This window comes from Spathaspora passalidarum, assembly GCF_000223485.1.
Source record: "Spathaspora passalidarum NRRL Y-27907 unplaced genomic scaffold SPAPAscaffold_2, whole genome shotgun sequence".
Classification (NCBI taxonomy): Eukaryota; Fungi; Ascomycota; class Pichiomycetes; order Serinales; family Debaryomycetaceae; genus Spathaspora; species Spathaspora passalidarum.
In genome coordinates this window covers 1,240,759-1,267,804 of record NW_006767426.1, presented here as the reverse complement: position 1 = coordinate 1,267,804, position 27,046 = coordinate 1,240,759, and the positions used below count along the sequence as shown (strand labels likewise).

Sequence of the window (27,046 nt, the reverse complement as noted above, 5' to 3'; positions counted from 1 at the left end):
GCTTGGGTCACAACTCCGCGCACACTTTTTTTGCGTAGGTTGTCTTTGTTCTACTCCCCCCACTACTTCGGTTTTAATTACCGAGATACTTACACCTGCATATTGACGCATGGCTCCCTGATGTCAACGCGAGACACGGCGCCCACTGTTGATGCAACAACCGGGCCGTTGCCGGTGGAACCCAGTCATTTGGAGCTGGTATTTGGTGATAGCCAGAGTATACTACTCGAACATTATCAATTGAAACAACAATTATTGTTATTGAGGTGGAATTTTAGTTTTCTGTTTCATTATCGCGGAATTAAATAAGTATCTCCGAGAAAAAACTAATTCATCTAGTTTTACGACGCGAGATTATATTTTTATTGCTCGGATTTAATCCCGGATAAACAATTAAACGGTTACTCCTTTAACCAACTGATCATAATAAGATAAGTCCGAGCCCAACTGAACCAGATATGAAGGGGGGAGTTCGATTACGTCACGTAACTGGAGTCATGGTTCGGTTAAGTAAACACCAGTAATCATGTCAGGCTCGGTTAAGTAAACACCAGTAACCATGTCAGGCTCGGTTAAACCGCCCAAATATAGCTTTGGCAGGCTCGGTTAAGTAGTTTATCATAATATAACAGGTTCGGTTAAGTCTTTAACCAATAACCATATGATAATCGATTAAGCCATTAATGATCTTATGACCGGGTCGGTAAAGTCATAAATAACTTTAAGGCAACTTTAATTATGTCACTCATAACCATATGATAGGTTCGGTTATCTTCCTAACCTGTGTCCTTATGACAGGAGAAGTTAAATCATTCACTACGTCATGAACAAGTGCATTATTTCACATATCCACTAGAAGGTACAAGAATATATTGCTGAATGTTCAAGAAAAATGGATTTTCCAGTATGCACTGTATAGTGGGAAACTCTAGTTTGAATCTATTAAAATCTAAACTATTAACAAGAAATAAATAATGTAATTAAAAAAGAAGCACTAAATTTTTTGACCCTTGATCTCTTCTTCGATATATTCCCCCTTTAACCTCTGATTGACGATATAGACCACATAAATGAATCCCATATCAGCCACCAAAGTCAATCCTGCCATTAATGTATACGTACCACCCAAATGCAACTTACCTACCATAAAATCAAGCACACCCGTGCCCAATGCTGCCAATAAACACCTCATTAAATTTACACAACTAGCCAGAGCACTTCCTTGCGTTGGGAACAAATCAACTAGTAATGTAGCACTGATGCTCATTGTCATTGACGAACTTAATGAAATGAGACACGTGGAAATTATGATTGAGATTATGTGCTGATTTGTTTCAATACACCAACCAAAAATTGAAAGCCCAATGATGGTTAGAATAGAAGGTACAATGCAAAGAGCTAGTCTAGTGCTAACAATATTGAATGGATGTCTTTCAGTATAGGGTAAGTCCCCGTATATTTGTTCGTGTTGGGTTTTCCGTTGACGATAGTACCAATTCATCAACCTTCCTATAACAAGGGAGCCCCCAAAGCAAGCAAGCCCTTGTGGAAGATAGACGAGACCAACTTTCATAACGGTGTAATTATACTTACTTGATTCAAGTTCGGTAGAAAGTGAAGTGAGAACCATGGTCCATGATGCAAAATGCAAGCCCAGGGGAAGCAATGAAAAGAAGACAATCCTCTTGAAGAAGATCTTGTAAGGGCCCCAGAAATCAAACGATTTCTTTGGTTCTAACGTTATTATATCATTGGTCATTCTTGCTTTGAAGTGTGGGAATCTAATGAACACACTTCTATTGCACCATGATTTAGGTTTGATGGATCCATTACCGACAATACTTCTTGACGTTTCTGGTAATAAAAAGAAAGCCAACACAAATGTAACTCCTCCACCGATGGTTAAAAATATAAAGATTGATCTCCATGAATTAAATGAACTAATAAGAAGTGCACCTATTAACCCACCTATACCATTTCCAACCAACTGTAACCCAACGGTAACGCCAACCATACCACCTCGATTAGCAGGTGTGCAAACATCGCCAGCAACACCTGAACTAATTGCAATAACAGGAGCAATACCAGCAGCTTGAACACACCTTAATATAACAAGTCCTATGTAGTTATGCATCTGGGAAATGGCAACACATGCACCAATGTATATCAATATGCTCGTTAATATAACTGGTCTCTTCCCGAAAGTGTCAGCCAAGTTGGAAGAGATTGTTGGTGATATACCTTGGAATATTAAGTAGGCAATAACTGATGCATTGGTCATCCCTGGGGTAGTATGGAAGTAATGTTGTAATGTTGGAAGAGCAGGGAAATAAATTGGACTAGAAACAGCACTCCAGAATCCCACAAGAGAAAGAATGACAACTAGCAATATTCTTTCATGAGATAAAAATATCGTATATGGTGGAGTATGCTTTTCCGAAACGGAAACTTCTTTCTTGTCTATCTCAATTTCTACAAATTTGACCTGAGGGGTCTGTGTGAATTCAACTTTGATATCATCACTTTCTCTAGAACTATTGTCGTCCACTTCATGATTATGAGTGTCCATGTCCAATCTCTTGCCTTCTATATGGTAAATTTTATATTCTTCTGACATAAGGTATTGCAACAAACTGTCTCTATTTCTGTCAATTTGTAATCGCAACACAAAATATACAAATACATACAGAGTCAAGAATTAAGTACAGCGAATTATCTATATTTATAGAAAGGGATAGTCCAATTTTGTGACTCATGCCATCGTACCGCCATGACTCTCGTGATCAAGGAGCGAATATAATTATGTTGCAAAAACTGAACGTCACCCTGTTCTTTTTTTTTTTTTTTTCTTAATCCCTTACAGAAATATTTTTTAGCAGCCTTGGTTTTAGTTTTATGCAAAACGGTCGCCACAAATGGTCATTCGCGGCGATGCGATCGGCAATTAAAGGACATAACAAAACGTTTAGCAAGAATGATTCTCACAGTTAGGTTCTATTAACTTGCTTGCTTATCCTTCAATGTATGCCATTAATATAGCGTATGTAGAAGCATATTCAGCGGTGAAAAAGACGTTCAAAATTGCAATCACCAGATGCTATGAGGAACAAACTTCTGTGCGAAAATTTTCCGGTGAACAATGAGAATCACGTTTCTTTTTTAGTTCGATTTAAGGGAAACGAGATTTTGACAGCGATAAGAGTGTTGCAATCGAGCCTAGACTGGAAAAAAAAATGTCACACCATTCTCTCTCTGGATAGAACTTATTAGAAAGATAACGAAATTAGTTACATATGTTAGATTGTTTGTTGAGTCTTTTTTTTGTGTAAGATTGTTTATTCCTGGAAGCACAGATACCTTTACCTCTGGTTTCCATTTGGCTTTAATTAATACAGCGAGCTATAAAAAGAATAGACAAGAAACCTATGAAAGCAAAAACCAAAAATCAGTCATAAATAGGTTTCCCTGTAAATGCATATAGAAAAAGTCGAAAGCTCAGAGTCAAGTTTTTCTTTTAAAAAAAAACTACCACTTTGCCAAGATCATCAATGTGAAATTTAGAAAAATAAAAATAAATATATCCCTTCAGTTGCGTGAACATGTGATTTATTTGACTTTTGGATTATTGTACTTTCTAGCTGGCGGGTTAGTCGGAGTACTGATCATGAAATTTATCCCGGTATTCCTTCTTTTTTTAACAGGCGCGTCATCCTTTTGTGATTTGATACTTTCAGGAGAGTGTAATGCTTGCATTGGTGGTGTCTTTTGTAATGGAATAGGTAAGTTCATCAAGTATGGTGGCACTGGTTGTGTGCTTGAAGGAACAAAATAATATTGTGGAGGTGGGTATTGTACAGGTGTAGGGTATATGTAGGGACGGAAGCCAGGAGATCCTGGGTTGCCACTTGGTATAGTATTGTCTGGTTGAGGATTATAGTATCTAGGGTATACAGGTGGTTGTGGGATAAATTTAGGCAGATACTGGCCTGAAGTTTCTTGAATGGGACGTGATGATTGTGGTTCTTGTGATAACGATTGCTCCTTCCTACTGGGAATTGGAATTGGTGGTAATAATGTAGGCTTTTCCTTGTTAGGACTCGGCAATAATTCCTTCTTGGAAATGGGCAGCAGCCCGTGTGATTTGTGTTTAAGAATATCCTCCTTTTGTTTTACCATGTGGGATAATTGTGTATCTGAATAAGTTCTCTTCCTTGTTGTTCTTCCATTGGGAACATCATTGAACCGTTGTAATTGATTTAAATTATGTTCCATGACAAGGGAGTCCGATGTAAACAAACAAGGAATAACGTCGTTACTTATGTTCATTTCTTGAGCTAACTTCAATAATTCAAGTGCAAGAGTGATATTTTGATTCTTAAGCATCTCCTGTCTTGTTTTCTCTTGTTCACCTCTGAATCGGATTAATTCTTGAAGGGTATTAGCATCATACGGCCAGCCACGATTTTCAATATTAATGCCAAGAACATTAAATATATCAATCATCAGTTTGTCATTAGAAGTGGTGCTAGTAGCCGACTGAGGCGAATCTGTTCTTTCAATTCTGACTTTTGGCTTAGACTTGGGCGACGGCGTTGAATTTAGTATGCTATTTGAACTAGATTGCAAACTCATAATATTCAGATGATCGTAGTTTTGTCTTGTACTTTCTATTGGTATGCCTGGAATTAAAGAAGTTTTCATGGCATTGTTAATATCCAACCCGGGCATTGCAAGTGACTTCATTTTAAAACTTTTTCTCAATTGTAGAATGCACTAGTGAAGGAATTATCAGATATATATACATATAGTCTATCTCCGGGGGACGGGTACGGTTGCGAAAATGAATAAGCCGAGAAAAAAAAAAAAGCAAAACCTGTAAAGCTCCTCAAGGGTTTTCCCACTGTAGCGAAATCCAGTTTATTATATACAACTGGTTATTGACAACGTCTTAACAACCACAAGGAGGCAAAACTTGATGAGAATGGAAATGCATTACGATCTGTAGCAGGTACAACGTATGAAGCGTAGAAATCTTTACCAAATCCTTTTCCTAATTTGGAAATCTTATGAATGTGATAATATCCCAATGCGGAAGAAAAGAAAAAAAACATTTTTTTGGGTGCCAATTGTATTATGAAAATCGCACCCAAAGTGGAAGGACAACTACTTTGTCTCCAGATTTAACCGTGCAGAATCATGACAGCTATTGCATTTTTAGGTACATGTACCTTAAAACCCTACTAATTATAGCTTCCAGGAACCCAGACAACAAAAATACCAAGATCTCTAGTCACCGATTTAGCGAAGTTTAAGCGTTTGTACATGGCAACAACGTTTTAATTCTGAAACTTTCGAGGCGGGCATCTTTCCCAGGTTCACCGCTAGATCTACGTCTGGGGGAAGCATAAATAGTACAAATTCAGAATGAGCTGCTATTACTGTAAAAGGACAACATTTTTCATTCGAACTAATTTCCTTCGTAATCTTTGTTTCGGCCATTCATTGAGTGGTTTAGTGGAACTTAAACCTTAATTCCGGACTCACCTAGCGCCCCCTGATTAAAACGGGAAACATGCCGGAAGTATGTATCCAGGTGCATAATTCCGATTGGTTAGCATGTTCTAAACTCCTTTGTTGCCTAAATTGTTGAGCAATTATTGTTTTATTATACATAATTGGCAAAAAAAGAATTTAGATAATAAGGAGTTGCTTTGGTAATCTTGTGAAGTTACTAGCAAGCCAAGTATTCCCATGCATGATCTAATGCAGCCGTTCAATTTCGAAGGTGGCTAGGTTGAACTCCGTAGCTCGGAGCGCCCCCCTCTTATCTCACTCGTATTGACAAAGTTATTCTATATCTTTGCCAGATATAGTAATCCTGGAATCTGGTAAATAGGTTGCTGATCTTTAAATTTGGTTGTTTTTTTTTTTTGATAACACCTTGTTATCTGTCAGCTGTGACAGGGTTTGTTAACTAGTCAAAGGGAGATTAGCTTTATTTTGTTTTTCCTAGGGAAAGTGCCCACAACCAAAACGAAAAGAAAAACTGCCCAGACCCACAGATCAACAAAATCACAAGATAATACTACAAGTAAAAATATCAAGATAATCACATTTATCAGCGGCTACTGAAATAATCTACTCCGCCTCTTTTGTATAAATAAAGTGAAATTAATGACCATGACCATACCGCATGACAAGGAGGTGGTATTAATTGCATGTGGAGGTCCTTCTTCCAGTGGTAAAACCACAGTTTCAAAAGCCCTTCAGTATTTGATTGGTGACTCTGTGTTGATTCATCTTGACGATTTTTATTTTCATGATGCAGATATTCCTATTGATCCCAAGACTGGATTGCAAAATTGGGATTGTCCGGAAGCACTCGATTTTGCCAGATTTGTCAAATGTTTACACGATATAAAGCAAAAGCATATTTTGCCAAAGATACATTCTTTAGAACCAGATGCAGATTTAAAGTTGTCGAAGTTAGAAGAGAGAATCTTTCAAAAGATGATAACTTCGTCTCTGCAGAAATTTGCGGGTAAAAAAGTGGTCATTGTAGATGGATTTATGCTTTTCCATGATCCTGAAATTTTCAACTTGTTTGATATTAAACTATTCTTTCATGCTCCGTATGAAACTTTGAAACAGAGAAGAGAATCAAGGTCATATCAGACTTTGGATAGTGTCTGGGTAGACCCCCCTCGATATTTCGACGATATTGTATGGCCAGCATACAAGGATAGCCACAAGTACTTGTTTGAACAAAGTGATATCAGTTTATCTTTAAAGCAGGACGTGACTGAAAAGTACAATATCTTTGATATTAACAATGATGACGAAACACGATTATTCACATTGATTGAATGGGCATTGAATTCAATCTTATCCAGTTTATAGAGCAATAGACATAGAAATTTTACACTAGAACATCTATATTAAACTATACTATACAATTTTACTTCTTTGGCTTTTTAAGCTTTTTACTTGCCGCCTTCATTTCCTTTTCATAAATCTCGCCTGCACTTTCCCCGGACTTTCTCTTTGCATTCTTATTCTTGACACTAACAACACCCTTGCTCTTGGCAGCCTTAGTCAAGGATTTTTCAGCCCCATCCCAATCAGCATCATCAGCAATGGTGTACTTATCCAAGTTAATGGCATTGATTAACTCTCTTTGTTTTTCACGTAATTCCTTCATGGCTTCATCACCAGCTTCTTCCAAGTCGTCATGCAATTTACGTTCAATAGCATCATAATCTATTTCTTCGTCGTCTTCGTCTCCTCCAACCATGGCCTTGACGGCTTCGTCCTCTAATTCTGGCATGGTTTCTTCAATGGCCCTGCTCAACACATTTCTGAAATAGGTGGAGAATTTACGGACAATCTTGGCAAACATAGCCATGGATTGGTTGACAGGTAAGTTCAATTCCTTAGAAATTTGATCAATGTCCTTATGTTGTAACCCAATGGCTAACAAAATAGCAGATTGAACTGAAGATAAACTAACTTCTTCGCCGGTCTTCTTGGAGAAGTAAAGTTGGGCAATTAAAGGTAACATGTCGACAATAACATGGTAATCCAACAAATTGTTAGCATATGAGTCTAATCTCTTCAAGTCAAATGGAGATAAGATGTCATCAAGTTGTTCCTTAGTTAACTGTTTTGGCTTGGAGTTGGCACCTTCACCAGCTTCAGTAGCCTCAATAATACCCAAGGCTTGAGTAGCCTTAAACTTCTTGAATTCGTATGATAATAACTGCAAGAAACGCTTATGGAAATCCTTAGAGAATTCATGTAACCAAGCATTTTCTCTTCCTGGTAAGACATTAATCACTACAGAAGTATGTTCGCCAGTCAATTCGTTAGCGGTTTGTCTTAAATAAACAGGTGTAAATCCTGATCTCTTCCAGAATTTGTGCAATTGTGCGGTGAAACCATATGAAACACCCAAATAGTGCAAGTAATAAGGAGCCTTTTCGGACAACTTCAATAACAAAGGAGGTAAGGTCTTTGCATCCCTCAATTTAATTTCATCCTTTAATGATCCATTCGATAATTCCTTATCACTGACTCTCTTGATGGTATGATCATTAATTTCTGTGGATTCACTAATGTCGGTAAATTTACCCAGGTAATAATCTTGTAATAACTCAATAGCTCTTGAACCATACCCCATACCGGCATATTCTGGATTAGTAGCAATTCTAACCACTCTGGCACCAGACAAAGAAGCAAATTCTTCATCTTGGAATTGTTGGGAGATCAACCATGGGATCAAATCACCACCAGCTCTTTGACCACGAGACAAGGATTTTCTAACACTTTCCTTAGAGATTTCCCCTTCTAATGCCAATTGAATCACACAGAGTGGATCTGGGATTCTATTGTCCCCTTCTTCAATAGGTGGTAATAAGACAAATAATTGATGTGCTGGTGCATCACTCATTAATTGCAAGTCGTTAGGTGAGTTCTTATAATGAGAAGCAACATATAATGCCATCATTTTTTGCAAGAAGGCTTCCGAGACTGGATGGTACGAGAACAAAGTATCTCTGTTGACATAGAACAAGTTACATTGAGAAGGATGTGGGGTACCCTTGGTGGAAAACTTGGTGTTCTTGGATAAGGTAACGTCCAAGCAAAGCAACTTGTTCAACCATTTTTCAACTGGATCACCTGGAGCATATCTGATAGGTTCGTCCAAGACGACTTCCTTCAAGTTTCTCGTTAATGAACCACCTTCAAATCCAGACTTTTTATCTCTGGATATGATTTCAGTGTCGGCTGGAGTACTTGAACTATTTGACTGTTGTCTCAATTGTTGGATCAACTTCAATGATAAGGATCTACCAGTACCTTCGTAACCGTTAATAGTAGAAGCCATAAACACCAAGTATGGACCCATGAGTTTTTTTACAACAGGCAATGGAATAGCAGCTGCTTCATCAATGATAACCAATTCAGCTTGGCCTAAAACATGATGGTCATTTGGTGAGATATACTGAATGGTTTGACGATGTTCTCTCTTGATATCGACTCTAACAATAGCCTTGTTGAAGGAAGGATTAGTGGATTGAATAATATCGTAGTCCATATGCTCAGTGTATCCTAATGCGTCGAAACCTCTAAAGACAAATTCAAAAAGAGTCTTTAAGTTTTCTGGAGATGGAGAAGTGACAAAAATATTGGAGTATCCATGGGAGATAGCAGCAGCAATGGCAATACCCAAAGCAGCAGATTTACCACGACCTCTACCAGCAGTCAATGTAACTGTGCTTCTCAAAGTCTTTTCGGAAATAACGTCTATAAATGTCAAAATAGCTTGAGCTTGGTTGATGGTCTTCGATAATCCGACTAAACTACCTGCTGGTTGTACTTCAGCTAAACTTTCTTTCAATTCTTTCAATTCCTTTTCATTGGGAGTCAATTCATCGTCATCCTTAGGTGGTAATGGTTTAACGTGCTTACCACCGGAAATAGGCAAGACATTCAATTCGTCATCTACGACTAAACAAGTTTCACAAGATCCCAAAGAAAGCAAGAATCTTTCATTGAATCTAGCTACCACATCATCATGGGCTTCAGTTCTGTATCTGGAATGAATATCCATGGTCATGGTATACAACTGTTTCAAACTGGTCATTGACTTCAAAAGAATAACAACCAACCCACCACCTTCAACTGTCTCGATGGTTCTTGCCAATAAATTAGGAGTTAAAGCTTCGAAGTCTTGTAAAATACACATCCCATAAGTATTACCCAAGATTTTCTCAGTCTCCTTATAGTAAACATATCGGATATGTTGGTTAGAAATAAAAGCTTCAAAAGGATCTTGTTCATTAACCTCTCTAATACCCCTCTTTATATCTTTCTTGATCTTGGCTTCTCTCTTTTGTCTGTGTGAGGTGAAACCCAATAATTTTTTCTTGTAAGCCCACAACACCGACTTGTTCATCTTTAAATCAGAACTCATCATAAGGTAGTGCAAGTTGGGTAATTGATTACGGGCCTTGTCCCCGACAATAATAAAGAAACTACGTTGTTTCTCTTGTACCCCATTACGTATAAGTGATGGGATACGTGCATCAATAGCCTTCTTTCCCATTGTTTGTGATTTTGGTTGATATGAGATGTTCTAGTAGGAATTGAAAAATCAGTCTGGTTATATTTTTTTTTAAAGCACCAGATGAGTCGTGTGGTATGGCAAAAAAAACTTTGCACTACCATATGGCAGTTCTAATATGACCCTCTGGATTGCAAACACTACGGGGTAATATACTCCTTGTTTGTAGGTAAACATCGTATATCAATATGGTTTCTGTAATATAACATCTACATACATAAAACTTGGCGATTGTAGGAAAAAGGAGGTGTTCAACCCCATGTAGCTTTTCCAAATTGCATTACTGCAAAAAATAAAAATAGTCCCAAAAAATTAACTACTCAGCGGTTATTCTTTTTACAATGTCATGAGTCTTCAATTCAAAAGCAGTCCCTTGCGGAAACGAGGTCGATCTAAGAGATACCTTTCGGAAGGAAAATCTGATCCTATCTCCCATTCCAAATCCCACAACAAAATAGCACCTAGATCTGGATTACAATTCAAAGTTGGTCCTCCATTTGGTGAAACCATTCAAATATCTCCTATATTTTCTACCATTGGTAATCAAAATATGATACCTGTACTTTCTGCCAGAATTGATCGTGGATTTGACCTAGTGGACAATGAATGGATCGGATATAAACGCAACTACTTCTCGGTGGTTGCAACATTTCAATTCCGAAACCATAACAAGACCCTATTTGAGAAAAGTGGATTTTACACCCAAGTTGAAAATAATCTGAGGGATATTAAGAGTTTTGCCATTAGACTAGTTTCCAAATGTCTTGAGGATGAAAGTGACGTTCCCTTGGTTCAACATACCGCCAAGAGAGATCGTGGTCCACAAATTGAACCTCCTATTGTTCCGATAATTCCTGGAATTTTACCCAGTCATATTGTCATTAAAGAAAGTGCCAACATTAGGAAAGCTGCCAGGGTAGTTCATTTTGATCGGTTGTTTTATGATGATAGAAGTACCACTAAACCATACAATAGAAAGTCCATTCTTCATAGCTATCCTCCCGGGAACTTAACCAAAGTAGCAAAGTATGAACGAATTCAGTTTGCATCCTCTGTTCAGCATAGGAAACCAGTAAGTGGGACCAAGAATTTTATATTACAAATTCAATTGTTACTGGAATTGGGTGAGAATACCTATGCTGTTGTTGCCCTTTGTGAAACTCCGCCATTGACGGTGAGAGGGAGATCACCTTCTAATTATACCCCTACCAATATCTCACCTAACCAGATTGAAAATAGGACATCTCAGTTTGTTTCTCCAGTACCAATAGTAAGTTTTGGTAGTTATGAAGAGAATTATGAAGTGAGATTTGACTTTTCAAACAATCAAGACCACATTGATAATTTTGAATATGATTCATTTGAACCAAATAACAAAGATATGTTTTTGAATGAGTCTAATCCCAATGAAGTGTTGTTCCAACCTTATGACGAACCAGTATATATCCCCCCACTGTTAAGTCCTTCATATTTTCTCGAAATGACTGCGAAATTTTCATCAGAAGAAGAAGAAGAATCAACACAATCACCTCCCGAATCATTTCTTGAAGACTTTCAAAACAATTTCAATCAACCTTATACCTCTTACTTCAAGACTTATTTAGATGACTTGGATGAAGAAAATCCCACTATTTCTCCTTCGTTATTATTTACTATTTCTGAATAAATATTTGTATGTTGATGTTTGGATGTAGTATCTCCGACTTTGTCAAAAGGTGAAGAAAAAAATTATGTTGGAATTTAGACATCGACTATCACCAGCAACACAAGCACACATTACAGTCAAGACATGTTATTTTTCAGTTTTTTCAAGACGCTTGTGGATCAAGAAGTCACAGTTGAATTAAAGAATGACATGGAAATAAAAGGAACCTTAAAATCCGTCGATCAATACTTGAATTTGAAATTGGATAATATATCATGCACCAATGGCAACAAATACCCACACTTGCAATCTGTCAAGACTCTATTTATCAGAGGTTCCACTGTCCGTTACGTCCATATGAGTCCAAATTCAGTTGATTGCACTTTGTTACAAGATGCATCTAGAAGAGGTATGTACAAAAGTTTCCGTGTTTTATTTATGATATGATACTAACTACGTTTATAGAAGCTATGGTTCAATCCGCAAAGTAGGATGATTGTATAATTATATATGTACTATAGAAATGCAGGAGTTTTTTAGGGATTGCCAGTTTCTTCCTTGGGTGTAGTTAATCTCTTGTAGCATTTTGCTCGTGTATGACCAGGTTCTCCACAGAAGGAGCAATTTATCTTGGATCGATTCTTCGGTTTAGGGGGACGATATGAAGTATCGTTAGATGTGGAGGTAGTAGGAGTAATTGGTTCATGTGCCTGTGTCTGTGCCTGTGGAGTATCCCGAATTAAGTATTTCAATTGATGCTTTGGAACGAGTACGTACTCTCCTGATTGCATATTATCCCAAATAACATGCTTACAATTAGGACACTCAACTTTGGATGATATCTTCTTTATAAACTCTTCATTTGGTATACTTTCCTTGCTAGAATCACCTTCAATTGAACCCTCTAATGTTCGTATGTACTCATTTATAATATGCAATTTCTGATCATACCCCTGTTTTAAATCTTCCAATTGTTTGTTCTTTTGATTGATAATCTTGGCAAGCTTATCCACAGTTGCCAGCAACTCAACAATTGACATGTTTCCTTAGTTATTGATGTCTGATTTGTAAAATAAATAGGTGATCATGAACGCATTCCAATTTTTTCCAAATACAAAACCTCCATTCTGCAATAGTAAACAGTCTAAAATTCCTGCAGATAATGGGCTGAATCTCAACTGATGTAGGTGAACCGGAAAAATTCAAATTTTTGACTGTGATGGTCTTTGGTAGAAGCGCACTGCTTGAAGTATTTCTCAGGTTATTTTCACTCGGGCGTGTCCGGTTCGATTCCTGCGGTATGAATTTTGAAGACTCGAGTAATCAGTCTCTTTTCAAATTCAGGTAATGAGTAACAATATCACTGGAGGGAAGCAATTCAGCACAGTATGTTACCCGTGGTGAAGGCGAAACGGATGGCACAAACGATATAGTGATGATTTGGAAATATCTGGTGTGACGACTCGAAATTTTTTTTATATTTTTGATAAGCTGAGGATATATTTCACACATTTGATGCAAAGGAATTGTTTTTTTGCAACTTTAGTATTATATGTATTATTTCTATAAACTAATCACTTTTACGTTTGAATCGAGATACAAGATCCAAGACAGGTCCCTTTAACGTTCTTCTTTCCAACCAGGCCAATACCACTAATAGCACCACGGAAAGCAAAGCACTATATACCAATTGGGTAAAATTCTTTGTAGTAAAGCCCACCCCTTTAAACACAAGCAAATATTGCACAATCACCAACACAAGAGCTGATCCAATTGCCCTGCTTGTACTTTTCACAATGTTAATCAAATTAAAATGTATCCCATGTCTTGCATAATACGTTTGTATTTGTTGGTAACAATAAGCAATTCTCAAACTCATATTAATCACATTTGCAAGTATCAAGCCCGACAAACCCATTTCTAGTTGTTCTATAAGGAGATACAGCGTAAGGAGAATCACTACCGTGATCACAGTCATAAAAGTCGAAAACTTCTTCATGTCTTGATTATTGGCCATACTGGTGAATATCGCCTCGAGGATCCCATTAAATGCCAAGAAAGGGATGTAGGCTATATATTGCTGGAACAATTGAAATACGTTCGTCAGCGTCCATTTACCTCGGAGAATAAACTGTAATAAATAAGAGCCATTGGATATTCCGGCAAACAACACCAATATACAGAAGTTTAAGTAGAAAACCAGGATTAATTTGAGGTAAGTGAATGATTGTTTCGAGGTGTCGGACGACGATGATAATAATCTTGAGAATAGTAATCTGGTTGATTCTTCTAATGGATTGAATAATAACCTGGCTATTATTGAGCCATAGTTTGTAATAACAGCGTATACACCTTGCTGATCAACATTAAATAGGTAGTTTATGAGAAGCTTGTCTCCCTCGGTCAACAATTGTTTGAATATCATCTGAATAAAGAATCCTTTATAAATGTTAAAAACTTCAGAGTCGAAATAGTATGATTTGTCACCATCCCTCAACTTATAAAGTGAGTATTTCGTATGAGCATTGTTGACCTTATTGAACGAAGCAAAGGCCAATGCATAACTCACAAATAACGTAAATGAATATGCAAACTGTCCCACAGCAAATGACGCAACGGCAGCACCTTCGAACTCGTCAACATACTTTGAACTAAACAATACACTGACAAACGTAGTAACACATCTTGTGAATATAGCCAACCCTTCAAACTTTGAACGTTTTCCAAAATCCAATTGGAATTGATAGAGGGCGTATACCGGTTCAATTAGTAATTCCACTAAAATCAGACCCGAAATCAATGTAATTGTCCAGTTATGGAATGGCAAAACCAATAAGGATTCTTGAAATGTGGTGGTATGCCATTGCCAATATCCAATGCAAAGCATGATCGGCACACCCACAGCCAAACTCAAGAATCCAAAGTTGATCACGCTTTGAAACGTGCGTGTTGTGTCCTTACTTGGTTTTATACGTTGAATGGCAAGTCGTTCTCCTTCCCTACTGAAGAAGAGGATTGTCGAATTGAGGAACTCCAAGTAGGTTGCTAATCCAAAACTGTTGGGGGAGACATATCGAATTAATAGCTGATTGAGTAAGAATGTGAATAGTTTGGTTATGATTTGGACAAGGATCAATGATGATGCACCTTTAGTCGATTCACTGATTACACTAGTCGCTTCATCTGTCAGTTTTGACATTGGGGTTGTTTGACTAGTGAAACAGGTCTGTTGATATTCGGAAAAACATCACCGTATAAAAATGCATGTTAGTGGAAGTTACATGTTACTAACATGCAAACTTTTCATGAAACGAACAAGCAAAAACAAAAAAAAGGACAAAGAGAAAAAACTTTCGAGATTTGAAGATTGTAGCCATTAAGGAGACTGATAAATATAATCTGGATAACACCCTGATTAAATCAATTGAAAGACATATAACTTTGTGTGAACAGTCACTAAACTGGAATAAGAGTAAATTTCTGAGAATTTTTGTGAATAGAAGGTGATTACCATGGAGCCCAAATTACAAGATATTGAACTTCGTGAACAGGACAGATGGCTCCCTATAGCCAACGTCGCCCGATTAATGAAAAACACGTTGCCCAACACTGCAAAAGTCAGTAAAGATGCCAAGGAGTGCATGCAGGAATGTGTCAGTGAGTTCATATCATTTGTTACTTCCGAAGCCAGCGACAAATGCTTGAGAGAGAAACGAAAAACTATAAATGGTGAAGATATCTTGTATTCTATGCACGACTTGGGGTTCGAGAATTATGCCGAAGTGTTGAAAATTTATTTGGCGAAATATCGTGAACAGCAAGCGTTAAGACAGGAACGCGGGGAGACTAGGGCTACCAAGAGACAATTGAAACAGCAAGCGGCTGCGGCCGCTGCCGCCGCTGCTGCTACTGCAAATGGCGAAGATGGAACTGCAGAACAAGCCGTGGCCGTGGCTATTGGTCATGAGAATGAGGCTAGTTCTAGCACAGGATCCGTGTCAGCCTCGGCTGAATATGACGAAGCCATCAAAGAGGAGGAGGATGAGGATGTGCCATATTTGAACGGTTCAATAGACGAAAATGAACACCATGAAAGCCTAAGTCATAGTCCTATTGGTTCTATTCATTCAGAACACTTGTACAACGATTATGAAAAACAGCAAATAAAAGAAGAGGAACGAATAGACGAAGAACAGGAGGAACATCCACATACAAAAGAATATGGATATGATGACTTTATAAATACTGATGAAGTAAATCATCATCACCATAACATTGAAGAGTTAGCCAAACAATTGACTCATGAGAATGGCGACATCGACAGTCTAGGTATCACCAACGGGTCCAATGAATACTTTTAACCATTTTGTAAATATGATTATTGTTTGTTTTATGTATTATAAGTATAGTTTTTTTTTTTAAAAAAAGACAGTTTTAACGTACAACGTAACTATCAAAGAGAATTGAAAGCAGGTTTTAGCGGTCAACGCAGTTTCTATATAACCTCACGACAGGTTGGACACGAATTTGAATAATAGATCCAACTTTTCAAGCATCTATAATGGAAACTATGAGTGCAGTTCAACTGTCGAATATCATTGACATCAGTAAACTCTTCAAAACAAACAACGCACTTTTCATCGCGAAAAACTTCTGTCGGTACTGTCAACTTCTCAAGCACAAACTGTTTCTTTTTAAAGTTTATAAAATTTCTGGTTTTTGCAACTAAAACTCGAAGACTGAGATATGACGAGGGGAGGATATGAATTGGAAATGTGTAAAAGTATAGGAATGCCACGGAAAACAAGCACACCATAATGAAACGGATTAAATTGACAATGAACTCTCCCATGTATATCCACTTTAATTTATATTCTCTCCATTGGGTATCTTCTTGTTCATCTTCATTCAAATATTGACTCAATTCAAGTCCACATTTCAACGTAGTTAACACGATAACGGGAAACAAATTCAAGATTTCAAATCCAAAGATACCCACTAATATATTATCCACCATCGACAACCCCTTTTCGTTTGTGCTTGAATGGTACAACTCGTAAAAGAATTTGACGATTAACATGGCATCAATAAGATTCAACATGATGAGACCTATTGATAACTTGATGGCCCAAAGTTTAACGGTAGGTGTACTGTGCGATAAATTAAACACTGTTTGTATTCTGTCGGCCGATAAATAGTGGAAACCCTTCAACAATATGATTGTGAAAAACAACCCGGCAAATTTGAACACTTCCACCTGGATAATCAGATATGACCCAATTTTGAAGTACAAAATCATAAACCCGAAAAAGAATTCCCAAATGGTGTAGGCAATCTTGTCCTTGAGGTTCTTAATCTCTCGCGGAGTTAATTTCCCAAAAGTGATCCACTTCAAGAAGTTTAGACATAAAAACAACACAAAAAACTGGACTCCTGGGTTGAATCTTGTTCGCAATGACACAAGGGTATTGAAGTATTGGTGCAAGTTCGGCTTGCTTCCCTGTGCCTTTAAACGTTTATAAGCTGAATAACCTAAAACTGCACCAAACTGAAATATGTGGTTAGTACAAAAATCAGACAACATATTCAGGGATTAAGGGTTTTTACTTACAGCTCCTCCTATTCGTATTCTCCAAGAGGTGGTAGACATAAATCGGGGTCGTGGTGGTAAGAAGATATATGACCAGATAGTACTACCCCTTGATCTAATGATATTGTTATTGTTATATTGTTATGTTTTACACAAACTATTTGTAAAAAGAAAATGGCAGCAGCAATGACTTGTTTGTTCTTTTTGTTCCTTCCTTTTTTTGACGAGGCGGAGATAAAAGGAAAGCCAAAGATATCTGTCACGTGAAGAAAACCATGCGAGTTACCACCACCACCACCCCCCTTACACGCTCGTGTAAGCAGGATTTACCGAGGAACAGCAACAATAAACTTTAAGCGAATAGGACAACAGGGAGGACTGGGGCTTATTCCGAGAACAGTATAACTTGAAAGATTTTATTTGTGATAGGTTGAAAAAAAGTGATCAAAATTGTTTAATGCTGTCATGTTGAGTTGTCCATCTGAATCTAACGTGCAAGAATAATGCGGATTCAAATGGACAAACCACCACCACCATGATGGGTTCAGCAATGGTATTAAATAAGTAGCTGCATTTGACTCTAGTGCAGAGATAGATCAATCGTGACATTCTTCTCAAGTGCAGCCATGCAATGTTAACAAGCAGGCCATATCGATTAGGTTAAGATTGGTGGGAACGGTAACCAGGCACATCGGACCTGACCTTCTCTCCCTCTCTTCCTCTCTCTCCATACTTAAAGCAGTATCTAGGTGACTACAGGATCTAGATTCTCCTTTTATTGCTACATAAGCCTGTAGCAACTATAAGCTGGCGCCAAGTTATCTCAAAGTGTGGACCATGGACAGCACAGAGACCGATGTATATGCTACCATATGTTTTGCAGGTTGAGACTTTTTTGCAGATTGTGCTCTAATGCGCATCTCAAAACCAGGCAGCCAAAAATTTTCCAAATCACAGGTTCACCTACATGTTCAGTAGAAGCATCAGCTTATTGAAAATGGGTAAAAGAAATTTCAGAAAAGGAAAAGGTGGAGGTAAAAAGAACTTTGGCAACAGAAACACTGACGCCGATCGTGAAGCTCCATGGTCTGACGCTGTCCGTGAGAGTGAAGTTTGGGAAAAGTACTACAAAGCCTTGAATATCATACCTGAAGACGAATGGGACACTTTTAAACAACACTGTCAAGAGAACTTACCATTAACTTTCAGAATCACTGGTTCTAGAAAACATGCAGAGGAAATCAGACAACAATTTATCACTAAACACGTCGAAAAGTTGAAAGATGCCGAGTTTGAAGGGGTCAAATTGACACCAAAGAACTTGGCCTACTACCCAAACCAATTAGGTTGGCAACTTGATGTGTCCAAGGCCGTAATTAGAAAGCAAAAGGAGTTTGCTGAAACCCAGAGATTCTTGGTTATTGAAACTCAAGTGGGGAATATCTCTAGACAAGAAGCCGTGTCCATGATTCCTCCATTATTGTTGGATGTCCAACCAAACCACTATGTCTTGGATATGTGTGCTGCTCCAGGTTCCAAAACCGCCCAATTAGTCGAAGCATTGCACTCCCAAGACGAAAAGGCCTTGCCTACTGGGTTTGTCTTGGCTAATGATTCCGATTACAAGAGATCCCATATGTTGGTCCATCAAGTCAAGAGATTGAATTCTCCAAACTTCATGGTGGTGAACCATGATGCCACTTTGTTCCCAAGAATCAAATTAAACGGTGCTAACGAATACTTGAAGTTTGATAGAATCTTGTGTGATGTCCCATGTTCCGGTGACGGTACCATGAGAAAGAATGTCAATGTCTGGAAGGATTTCCGTATTGGTAACGCCCTTGGATTGCACCCATTGCAATATAACATCTTAAACAGAGGTCTTCAATTATTGAAAAAGGGTGGTAGATTAGTGTATTCCACTTGTTCTTTATCCCCAGTTGAAAATGAAGCAGTTGTCGCTGCTGCTTTGAGAAAATGGGGTAACCAAATCAGATTAGTCAATGTTGAAAATGAATTGCCTGGGTTAGTCAGACGTAAGGGTATCAATGACTGGAAGGTGTTTGGTAAAGATATGGAGCTTAAAGAACGTGGCGCCGAAGGTATCCCAGACTCCGTATTCCCACCATCTGAAGAAGAAGTGAAAGAATTCAACTTGGACTATTGTGTTAGAGTGTACCCACATTTGCAAAACACTGGTGGGTTCTTTATTACCGTTTTTGAAAAGGTTGACCCGGAAGAAAATAACAACAAGAGACCAGCTGAAGAAGAGACCGAGGAACAAGAAGAAAAGAAGCAAAAGGTTGATTCTGAAATCGTTCACAAGCCACAAAAGAAGGATAAATTGCCAAGAGATGCTAATGAAGAACCATTTATTTTCTTGGATCCAAACCATCCAGAATTAGCCAAATGTTGGCCATTCTATGATTTCCAAGATTCGTTCCCTAAGGATTGTACCTTGGTGAGAAACTCCACTGGTGAACCATTGAGAACAATCTACTATGTCTCACCTATCATCCGTGATATCTTGTCCATAGAAGAACAAAAGTTAAAGATTATCCAAGCCGGTATTAGATTATTTGTGGCTCAACGTAATGATCTCGGTACCTGTCCATGGAGAGTCCAAACCGAGTCCTTGCACACCATTGAAAGATACTTGGGTCCAAAGAGACACTTGTCTTGTAATTTACAATTGTTGGAAGTTTTGTTCCAAGAAGCGTTCCCCAAGATCGAAGACCTTAAGAAGAGAGGTATTGACGAAGAGTTTTCGAGAAGATTGGATGAAATGGAACAAGGATGTGCTTTCTTAACCGTTAAGAGAGGTGAAGGTTTGGAAGACTTGTTCTTGCCATTGTGGAAGGGTATTTCCAACGTCAATCTTATGGTTAACAAACAAGATACTCATGAATTACTTTATCGTGTTTTTGGTATACATACCTCAGCCAAGGACGAAGGTAAAGAAAAGCTTTATCAACAAAAGGTTGAAGCCGAAAAGAGAGCTAGAAGTGAATCTGCTGCTCCTAGTGAAGCAGTAGCTGAATCCACTGCTGAAGCTGAATCTGAATAGATTATTGTACATTAAATATATTTTATACATTGCTCGTTACTCGTCTTCTGACAGTGAAGTAGACAGGGTGCTTTCATTGTCTTCGCTGTTTTCATTTTCCTCGTCACTTTCCTCTTCCTCTTCTGGGTCAGCCAAGAACAATCTACACGTGTCCTTGTCTAGTAGTCGGTCCACCCAAGACTCAACTAGTATTCCCATTGCCATCAAAGCGGTCTCATCCATACGCCTGGCATACTTTTTCGCACTCTTTTCATTCTTGGTCAATCTCCTGCTTACAAAGTAGTGTATACTCTTTAAAAGTTCCGAATCCGGCAATCCACCCAGTTTAAAGTCCTCTCGATGCTTAATAGGAATCTTCAAATCATCTGGTTTCATCATATCTAAAAGTTCATCTGGAGGTATAGCCGTTCCTCTCAGGGTATACACCATGTCCACATCATCAGCATCTTTATCGATGACCAATTTCAACCCTTTTTCACCGGTTATAAGCTTATGCGTAGTTGACGTCTTGAGAAACTCTCGATTAACTGCACGTCCTTTATAGTATTCTCCATTACACGCATTGTATACATCGGTATTGTTTAGTAGCTTTCGTTCATTTTCAGAAATGTTCATATTGTTGCAAAGCCAGACATTTTCAGTATTCTTTTTTTTTTTTTTTTTTTGTCCCGCTCGTTTTCTCTTCTTTTTTGTCTGTCTGAATTTTTTGTTTGTTTACGTTTGTCTACTTTCTGTGCTACATTACAAAGCAACCAAGTGATGGAAGAACAGGGAACCATAGAGGGACATTATCAAATACGGAATGAGCTCGATCAGCTACAATACCACGACCAACAGCGAAAGAGTTTGATCAGACTAGCTGTGCTAAGAGTCCACGCTTTGTTAAGACACAAGCACGATATTCCAGTCACGAAAAGGAAGTCTGGTACTCCAAGAAAGAATGACCTTGAACAACTAAGAGCTCAACTCAATGAATACGAACTAAGCATAAACAAACTCAAGCAAGAACATTCGACCCAATTGAAATTACAACAAGCCAAGTTTGACGTGTTGAAGGAAGAAAACTCAAAGTTAAAACTGAAACTTAAAAGCCAGCCTGCTCAACCGGTTACTAGAAAGTTTAGCGGAGGCAGAAAGCCACCCAGTTTATTCAATATCACCCTGAATTATACGGCATCGCCCACATTTGTCAATCCGGCTCATATAACTACCCCCACTAGAAAAGACGGTCGTCAAAACCGAAGCTTTACAGCCACACATACTGGGCTCTCGCCTACACCACTAGCGCAGCGATCGTTGAGTTTAAACATCACCAAGACAAACGACTCACCATCGAAGTTTGTCGACAAGTTTGAGAAATCGGTGTCACCTGTGTCATCGCCGGATTTCCCCCACAGGACCGTGAATGAAGTGCCAAAATCAGCCACCACTTCACTTCCATCCCTGGCTGATCGCATAAATAAGACATTCACCGATGATGAAGCTTACGTCAGTGCCAATTCCTCGGTTTCTAGTATGTCACGAGAATCAACCGCTGCGTTAGAAGATAATGCACCCAAGAAGAAGAAAAAGAAGCTACAGTTGTGGAAATCAAAGACGGCAAAGATACTCCTGAAGGATGCCAGTCAAGGACTAGATGATGAGAATTTAAACACATTGAACTATTATCAGGATGAAAACTTCAAGGAAGACCCCTTGAGTCCAATTAAGAAACGGCTGATAGAAACCACTGAAGATTTAGCGGAACAGCCAGAAGTTAAGAAACACAAGAACGTATTTACCATTGAATAGACTTTACCAAACACGTATATACCCTTATATATAGACATGAATAATATGCAACTCGTTATGTCCGAGACGGATCAGTCACGTGACTTTACAGGCAAGTTTTTTTTTTCTGTCTGGAGGCGAAAGCAAAAAAAAGGTCGAGATTTGAAGTGTTGTAAATCTTAGCCAGTTGCAAGAACAACTATCAAACCAACCAGGGGCCCCTCACCATGATTAGAAGAGGAAGCAAGTTAAGACAGGTTGTACGAACTCCAAACCAATTGAGAAGTACTTTGGTGGGTTTGCGTACTGCTACCACAGTAGTTTCCCATCAACAACTTCCCATTTCATACTCCATTCCTACGATTTTGCCATCGATCAGCACCCCAGGTCCACAATTTCAAATCCCCCATCTGATTTTATTAGAGTCTTCCAAAGAGGAACTGACTGAGGATACTCCAGACAAGAAACCAAAGGAAAAGAAGGAAAGAGCCCCAAGAAAGAAGAAGGAAAAGTCCGAGGATGTCGAGAAGGATGATGACAAATCAGCCACAGTGGAAACTAAACAAAGTATTGATCCTAATTCCCCCGTTGGTTCCAGTTCATCTGCAGCACCACCAGCTACACCACCAGCATCTCCACCTTCAGATAACTTTGATAAAGACCCTGAAGACTCAAATGAATCCACCAAATCTCCTGGAGTAGATGAAGAAACCGGGTTGTATCCACCCATGATCGCCATTAATTTCATGCATCGTCCTCCGTTGCCAGGCTCGACTTTCCATATATCAGTAAATGATCCCGAGATGCTCAGAGCCATTGCCGCCATTGAAGAGAAGCGCGAGCCTCACTTCGTGTTGTTTAGAGCCAGGGACCCAGATCAGCCAGATACCGATAGCATTGACGACAAGGAGTCTGTTCATGACATTGGGGTCTTGTGTCAAGTTTTACGAACTCACACTACTGATTCCAGACTTACTTTAGTTGGGTTTGCCCATAAGCGTATCAAATTGGCCACATTGATCCCGCCAAAGACCAAGAGCACCCATCTTGTCAATTCATACTTGAAAGATTACAATATTTCCACCGCTATGGTTGAACCAGCCGAAGACAAGCCCTTTGAAAAGACGTCTCCAGAAATCGTCATGTTGGTTGACGGAATCAAGCTGATTTTGGCCGAGATTCAACAAGCTAATCCAGGAAGTAAGAACTCATTACCATTGACGCCACAAATGTTGGAAGATCCTTCTTTGTTTGCTGATTACATTGCTGGGAAACTCGCTGTACCAGCCGACAAGGCCCAAGAACTCTTGGAAACCCTCGATGTGGAAACCAAGTTAATCAAAGTCATTGATCTCGCCAAGGTTGAACTCGAAGCATCATTACTTAAGATGGGTGCAGTTAGAGAGTTGAGTAAACGTGCAGAAAAGAATCAAACTAATGCATTCATCAAGGAGTTCATTCTGGAATTGAGAAAGAAAATCGGGGACACCTCGTCCAGCAAGAGCACGAAATTTGAAGAAAGAATCAAGAAGAATAAGTTGAAGTTGACCGATGAAGCCAAGGAAGCATACCTCAACGAGAAGGAAAAGTTGGCTACTGCTGGACCCGCAGATATGGAAGGATCCATGCATGAGCGTTACTTGGACTGGTTGACCCTGATCCCCTGGGGTGTTTATTCCAAGGACTCGTTCAACATCAAAAAAGCCAAGGAGATTTTAGAACGTGATCACTACGGATTGAAAGATGTCAAGGAACGTATTCTTGAATTCATCTCCCGTGGTAAAGTATCGGGAAATGTTGAAGGGAAAATTTTGTGTCTCACTGGTCCTCCAGGTACTGGTAAAACTTCCATTGCTAAATCCATCGCTGAAGCTTTGAACAGACGTTATGTCAGAATCGCAGTTGGTGGATTGCATGACGTCCATGAACTCAAGGGCCACAGAAGAACATATGTTGGTTCCATCCCCGGGAGAATAATATACGCATTGAAGCAAGCCAAGACATCCAATCCATTAATGTTATTGGATGAAATTGATAAATTAGATTTGACTTCTCGTTCCGGGGGTGGTGGTGCTTCGGCATTATTGGAAATTTTGGATCCAGAACAAAATAACGGATTCGTGGATAATTTCATTGAAGTCAAGGTCGACTTGTCCAAGATTTTATTTGTGTGTACTTCAAACTATATTGAAAACATCCCTGCTCCATTGAGAGATAGAATGGAGGTTATTGATGTTTCTGGTTATACCAAGAACGAAAAGATTGAAATTGCGACAAAATACTTGATCCCTAAGGAAAGTAAGAAGGTTGGATTGGATGAAACTAGAGTTGTTATTCCTAGAGAAACCGTCGATAGAATGATTGACAAGTATTGCCGTGAGAGTGGGGTTAGAAATGTTAAATCTTTGATTTCGAGAATTTTCAACAAGGCAACGTTAAAGATTGTCGAACAAATTGAAGAAAGAGAGGAAGCTGAAAAGGAGAAGAACGATAAGGAGATTGTTATTGAAGCAAAAGATGTTGAAACCAAGCCAATTACAGAAACAGTTGAACCTGAATTAGAAGAAGCACTTGAAACTAAGTCTGTTGAATCTGAACACAACAAGGAAACCCAACCAGAAGAAAAGACTGAACAAAAGACCGAAGCTGAATCTGAAAAAGTTGAAACCAAGTCAGAAAAGGTTGGTACTGAGGAACCAGAAATTGAAACCGTCGACACCACAACTTCAGAAAAGTTACAAATCCCAGATGATATCAAGCTCGAAATTACTCCAGACAAATTAAAAGATTACATTGGTCCCGAAATCTATACTCGTGAACGAGTCTATGAAACATTGCCACCAGGTGTTGCCTCCGGTTTAGCATTCACCTCCTCTGGTAACGGTGAAGTCTTGTACATTGAATCAATCTTGACTAACTCGATCGCCTCGGGTACTGGCCATCCAGGAATCAGAGTCACTGGTAGATTGAGTGAAGTCATGAAGGAATCTGCTTCGATTGCCCACGCATTTGCTAAACAATACATTGTTAAGCAATTCCCTGAAAACCGGTTCTTTGAAGCTGCAGAGATCCACTTGCATTGTCCTGGTGGGGCTGTTCCAAAAGACGGTCCATCAGCTGGTGTTGCTTTCACTTCATGTATCATGTCGTTGGCGCTTCAAAGATCATTGCCTGCTAACGTAGCCATGACTGGTGAAATCACCGTCACTGGAAAAGTATTACCAGTTGGTGGATTGAAGGAAAAGACCTTGGGTGCAAAGAGATATGGTTGCGATACAATTATCTATCCTAAGGATATCCAAAACGAGTTGGAAGAAATGCCAGCGGAAGTTAAGGAAGGTGTTACTTTTATTCCTGTTGAATGGTACCAACAGGTCTTTGATGTTCTTTTCCCAGGATTGACCCAACAAGAAGGTAATGATGTGTGGAAGGAAGAGTTTAAGAAGTTAGAAGAAAAGAAGAATAAGAAGAAGGACCAGGAAAAGGAAAGTGACGTGTAACTATGACGTATAACTACGATGTATAAGATTATTGTAAATAGATTAAAATAATAACATTAATTTCAAATATGTTGCTATTTATGTTTACGTTCTTCGGTCATGGATCCAAAGAATTGACGAACTTCATCTTCAGTGACTATTTTCCCTTGTTCTGCGAATGGTTTGAAAAAGTCACGAAGTTTAGATCTCATTTGTTCATATGCTTGTAACCCTTCAATGGCTTTGTCTCGAGGGAGAGAATGCAATGCATCGGTTCCCATATCTAGTATAGATCCGGTTTCTGAATCGTCGTCTTGAGGGGGTTCATATACTGGATCATCTTCAAATAAGTAGTTATTGTTTGAAAGAAACTGATGTAATTTGGATTCTGATGGTAGTTTAGGGTACAATTTCTTGATTTGATCTCGGAAATCATTGCTTAGGAAATATGAGTATAATGGTGCCTCGGTTGCAACATCTGTAGTGTCAACTTTTGCTTTTTTGGCTGCTGGTTCTGCCAGAGTCTGCTCGAATGTTTCCTTTTGTTTATGCCATTCTTCTACCGATGGAACTTGCTTAAAGTGTGGCAACTTGGTATGGACAATGGTAGTTTGTCTATCCAATTCATCAAACACTTGTTTGAATTTAGAAATGCACTTCCAACACACAAACACGTCAAAATCGACCAAATTGGGAAAGTATTTCAACTTGGGTTCCTCTCCGTTATCTGTTTTACTTACAGCCAGCTTGTCTATCCCCATTATACACCTATCATGATACCAATCTTCCCCGCATTCAAATCCAAAATAGCATTGAAGCATATCCCCGGTTTCTTCGGCCGGATTATATTGTTCTTGACAATCACAAAACGTGCCCCTGTAGTTCTGGTTGTATGAATTTGAAGAAGAAGGGATATCCTCAGCATTCAATTCTAACTCCTTTGCACTTGAATTTGAAGAGATGGAAAGTCTTCTTTCTAGTTTATGACCGTGTCTTCGCAATTTACATGCACCATTATGGGTCTTGCTCATTCGCGTGGTTCCACAATCACATACAAACCCACGTTTGCTGAAAAGCTCAACAATGTCATGACTGGCATGACATTGGATCGAACACGAGTAACACACTCCGATGGGTGTATCGTCATTCTGACGGGAACACGTTAGACATGCAAACACGGGTTGTCGCAACTCTCCAAGTTCATAAGTGCATTCATTAGGGTCGTACGGCATCAATTCGCGGGCTTCACGTTCTAGACGAACTTGGTTGGTGATATAGTCTACTGCCGTTACTGATTCTGATGCATTGGTCGTGGTTGTGTCTGGATCAGTCATGCTTGCAGAGATAAGTGCTGTTTGCTGGCGGGGGG

At 38.9% G+C, this 27,046-nt stretch overlaps 15 protein-coding genes across 15 annotated transcripts; 7 read left to right on the top strand and 8 right to left on the bottom strand. All coding sequences in view use genetic code 12, as the record gives it.

Moving 5' to 3' along the window:
* Positions 1 to 495: 495 nt before the first annotated feature.
* On the bottom strand, positions 496 to 2,671 carry QDR1 (uncharacterized protein; the record flags this gene model as incomplete). The annotated part of the gene is made up of 3 exons (XM_007373770.1): positions 496 to 601; positions 1,044 to 2,431; positions 2,486 to 2,671. The coding sequence occupies 3 exons, from the start codon at positions 2,615 to 2,617 to the stop codon at positions 496 to 498; spliced, it is 1,626 nt and encodes a 541-aa protein (XP_007373832.1).
* A 575-nt stretch (positions 2,672 to 3,246) lies between these two features.
* On the bottom strand, positions 3,247 to 4,846 carry SPAPADRAFT_59673 (uncharacterized protein; the record flags this gene model as incomplete). Its single annotated transcript, XM_007373769.1, has 1 exon — positions 3,247 to 4,846. One exon carries the CDS (start codon positions 4,741 to 4,743, stop codon positions 3,607 to 3,609), a length of 1,137 nt encoding a protein of 378 aa, XP_007373831.1.
* A 1,334-nt stretch (positions 4,847 to 6,180) lies between these two features.
* SPAPADRAFT_49304 (ribosylnicotinamide kinase) lies at positions 6,181 to 6,900 on the top strand (the record flags this gene model as incomplete). Its single annotated transcript, XM_007373768.1, has 1 exon — positions 6,181 to 6,900. One exon carries the CDS (start codon positions 6,181 to 6,183, stop codon positions 6,898 to 6,900), a length of 720 nt encoding a protein of 239 aa, XP_007373830.1.
* Positions 6,901 to 6,958: 58 nt separating this feature from the next.
* SPAPADRAFT_49303 (ribosome biosynthesis protein) lies at positions 6,959 to 10,108 on the bottom strand (the record flags this gene model as incomplete). Its single annotated transcript, XM_007373767.1, has 1 exon — positions 6,959 to 10,108. The coding sequence occupies one exon, from the start codon at positions 10,106 to 10,108 to the stop codon at positions 6,959 to 6,961; it is 3,150 nt and encodes a 1,049-aa protein (XP_007373829.1).
* Positions 10,109 to 10,472: 364 nt separating this feature from the next.
* On the top strand, positions 10,473 to 11,792 carry SPAPADRAFT_134277 (uncharacterized protein; the record flags this gene model as incomplete). Its single annotated transcript, XM_007373766.1, has 1 exon — positions 10,473 to 11,792. The coding sequence occupies one exon, from the start codon at positions 10,473 to 10,475 to the stop codon at positions 11,790 to 11,792; it is 1,320 nt and encodes a 439-aa protein (XP_007373828.1).
* An 83-nt stretch (positions 11,793 to 11,875) lies between these two features.
* SNP3 (Sm-like protein) lies at positions 11,876 to 12,322 on the top strand (the record flags this gene model as incomplete). The annotated part of the gene is made up of 2 exons (XM_007373765.1): positions 11,876 to 12,178; positions 12,236 to 12,322. The coding sequence occupies 2 exons, from the start codon at positions 11,916 to 11,918 to the stop codon at positions 12,273 to 12,275; spliced, it is 303 nt and encodes a 100-aa protein (XP_007373827.1).
* Positions 12,177 to 12,833, bottom strand: SPAPADRAFT_59671 (uncharacterized protein; the record flags this gene model as incomplete). Its single annotated transcript, XM_007373764.1, has 1 exon — positions 12,177 to 12,833. One exon carries the CDS (start codon positions 12,809 to 12,811, stop codon positions 12,308 to 12,310), a length of 504 nt encoding a protein of 167 aa, XP_007373826.1.
* Positions 12,834 to 12,983: 150 nt separating this feature from the next.
* SPAPADRAFT_65399 (glycolipid translocation protein) lies at positions 12,984 to 14,985 on the bottom strand (the record flags this gene model as incomplete). The annotated part of the gene is made up of 1 exon (XM_007373763.1): positions 12,984 to 14,985. The coding sequence occupies one exon, from the start codon at positions 14,968 to 14,970 to the stop codon at positions 13,342 to 13,344; it is 1,629 nt and encodes a 542-aa protein (XP_007373825.1).
* A 164-nt stretch (positions 14,986 to 15,149) lies between these two features.
* On the top strand, positions 15,150 to 16,180 carry HAP31 (Hap31p; the record flags this gene model as incomplete). Its single annotated transcript, XM_007373762.1, has 1 exon — positions 15,150 to 16,180. One exon carries the CDS (start codon positions 15,284 to 15,286, stop codon positions 16,130 to 16,132), a length of 849 nt encoding a protein of 282 aa, XP_007373824.1.
* On the bottom strand, positions 16,164 to 17,558 carry SPAPADRAFT_148821 (uncharacterized protein; the record flags this gene model as incomplete). Its single annotated transcript, XM_007373761.1, has 2 exons — positions 16,164 to 17,319; positions 17,383 to 17,558. 2 exons carry the CDS (start codon positions 17,419 to 17,421, stop codon positions 16,267 to 16,269), a joined length of 1,092 nt encoding a protein of 363 aa, XP_007373823.1.
* Positions 17,559 to 18,358: 800 nt separating this feature from the next.
* Positions 18,359 to 20,428, top strand: SPAPADRAFT_49297 (tRNA (cytosine-5-)-methyltransferase; the record flags this gene model as incomplete). Its single annotated transcript, XM_007373760.1, has 1 exon — positions 18,359 to 20,428. The coding sequence occupies one exon, from the start codon at positions 18,359 to 18,361 to the stop codon at positions 20,426 to 20,428; it is 2,070 nt and encodes a 689-aa protein (XP_007373822.1).
* Positions 20,429 to 20,464: 36 nt separating this feature from the next.
* On the bottom strand, positions 20,465 to 21,043 carry SPAPADRAFT_134238 (uncharacterized protein; the record flags this gene model as incomplete). Its single annotated transcript, XM_007373759.1, has 1 exon — positions 20,465 to 21,043. One exon carries the CDS (start codon positions 21,041 to 21,043, stop codon positions 20,465 to 20,467), a length of 579 nt encoding a protein of 192 aa, XP_007373821.1.
* Positions 21,044 to 21,163: 120 nt separating this feature from the next.
* SPAPADRAFT_59665 (uncharacterized protein) lies at positions 21,164 to 22,283 on the top strand (the record flags this gene model as incomplete). The annotated part of the gene is made up of 1 exon (XM_007373758.1): positions 21,164 to 22,283. A coding segment is annotated over one exon (856 nt), but the record flags the coding sequence as incomplete, so codon positions are not given.
* A 142-nt stretch (positions 22,284 to 22,425) lies between these two features.
* On the top strand, positions 22,426 to 27,043 carry PIM1 (ATP-dependent Lon protease; the record flags this gene model as incomplete). Its single annotated transcript, XM_007373756.1, has 2 exons — positions 22,426 to 22,709; positions 22,797 to 27,043. 2 exons carry the CDS (start codon positions 22,426 to 22,428, stop codon positions 25,696 to 25,698), a joined length of 3,186 nt encoding a protein of 1,061 aa, XP_007373818.1.
* On the bottom strand, positions 25,773 to 27,011 carry SPAPADRAFT_49293 (uncharacterized protein; the record flags this gene model as incomplete). Its single annotated transcript, XM_007373757.1, has 1 exon — positions 25,773 to 27,011. The coding sequence occupies one exon, from the start codon at positions 27,009 to 27,011 to the stop codon at positions 25,773 to 25,775; it is 1,239 nt and encodes a 412-aa protein (XP_007373819.1).
* Positions 27,044 to 27,046: the final 3 nt, after the last annotated feature.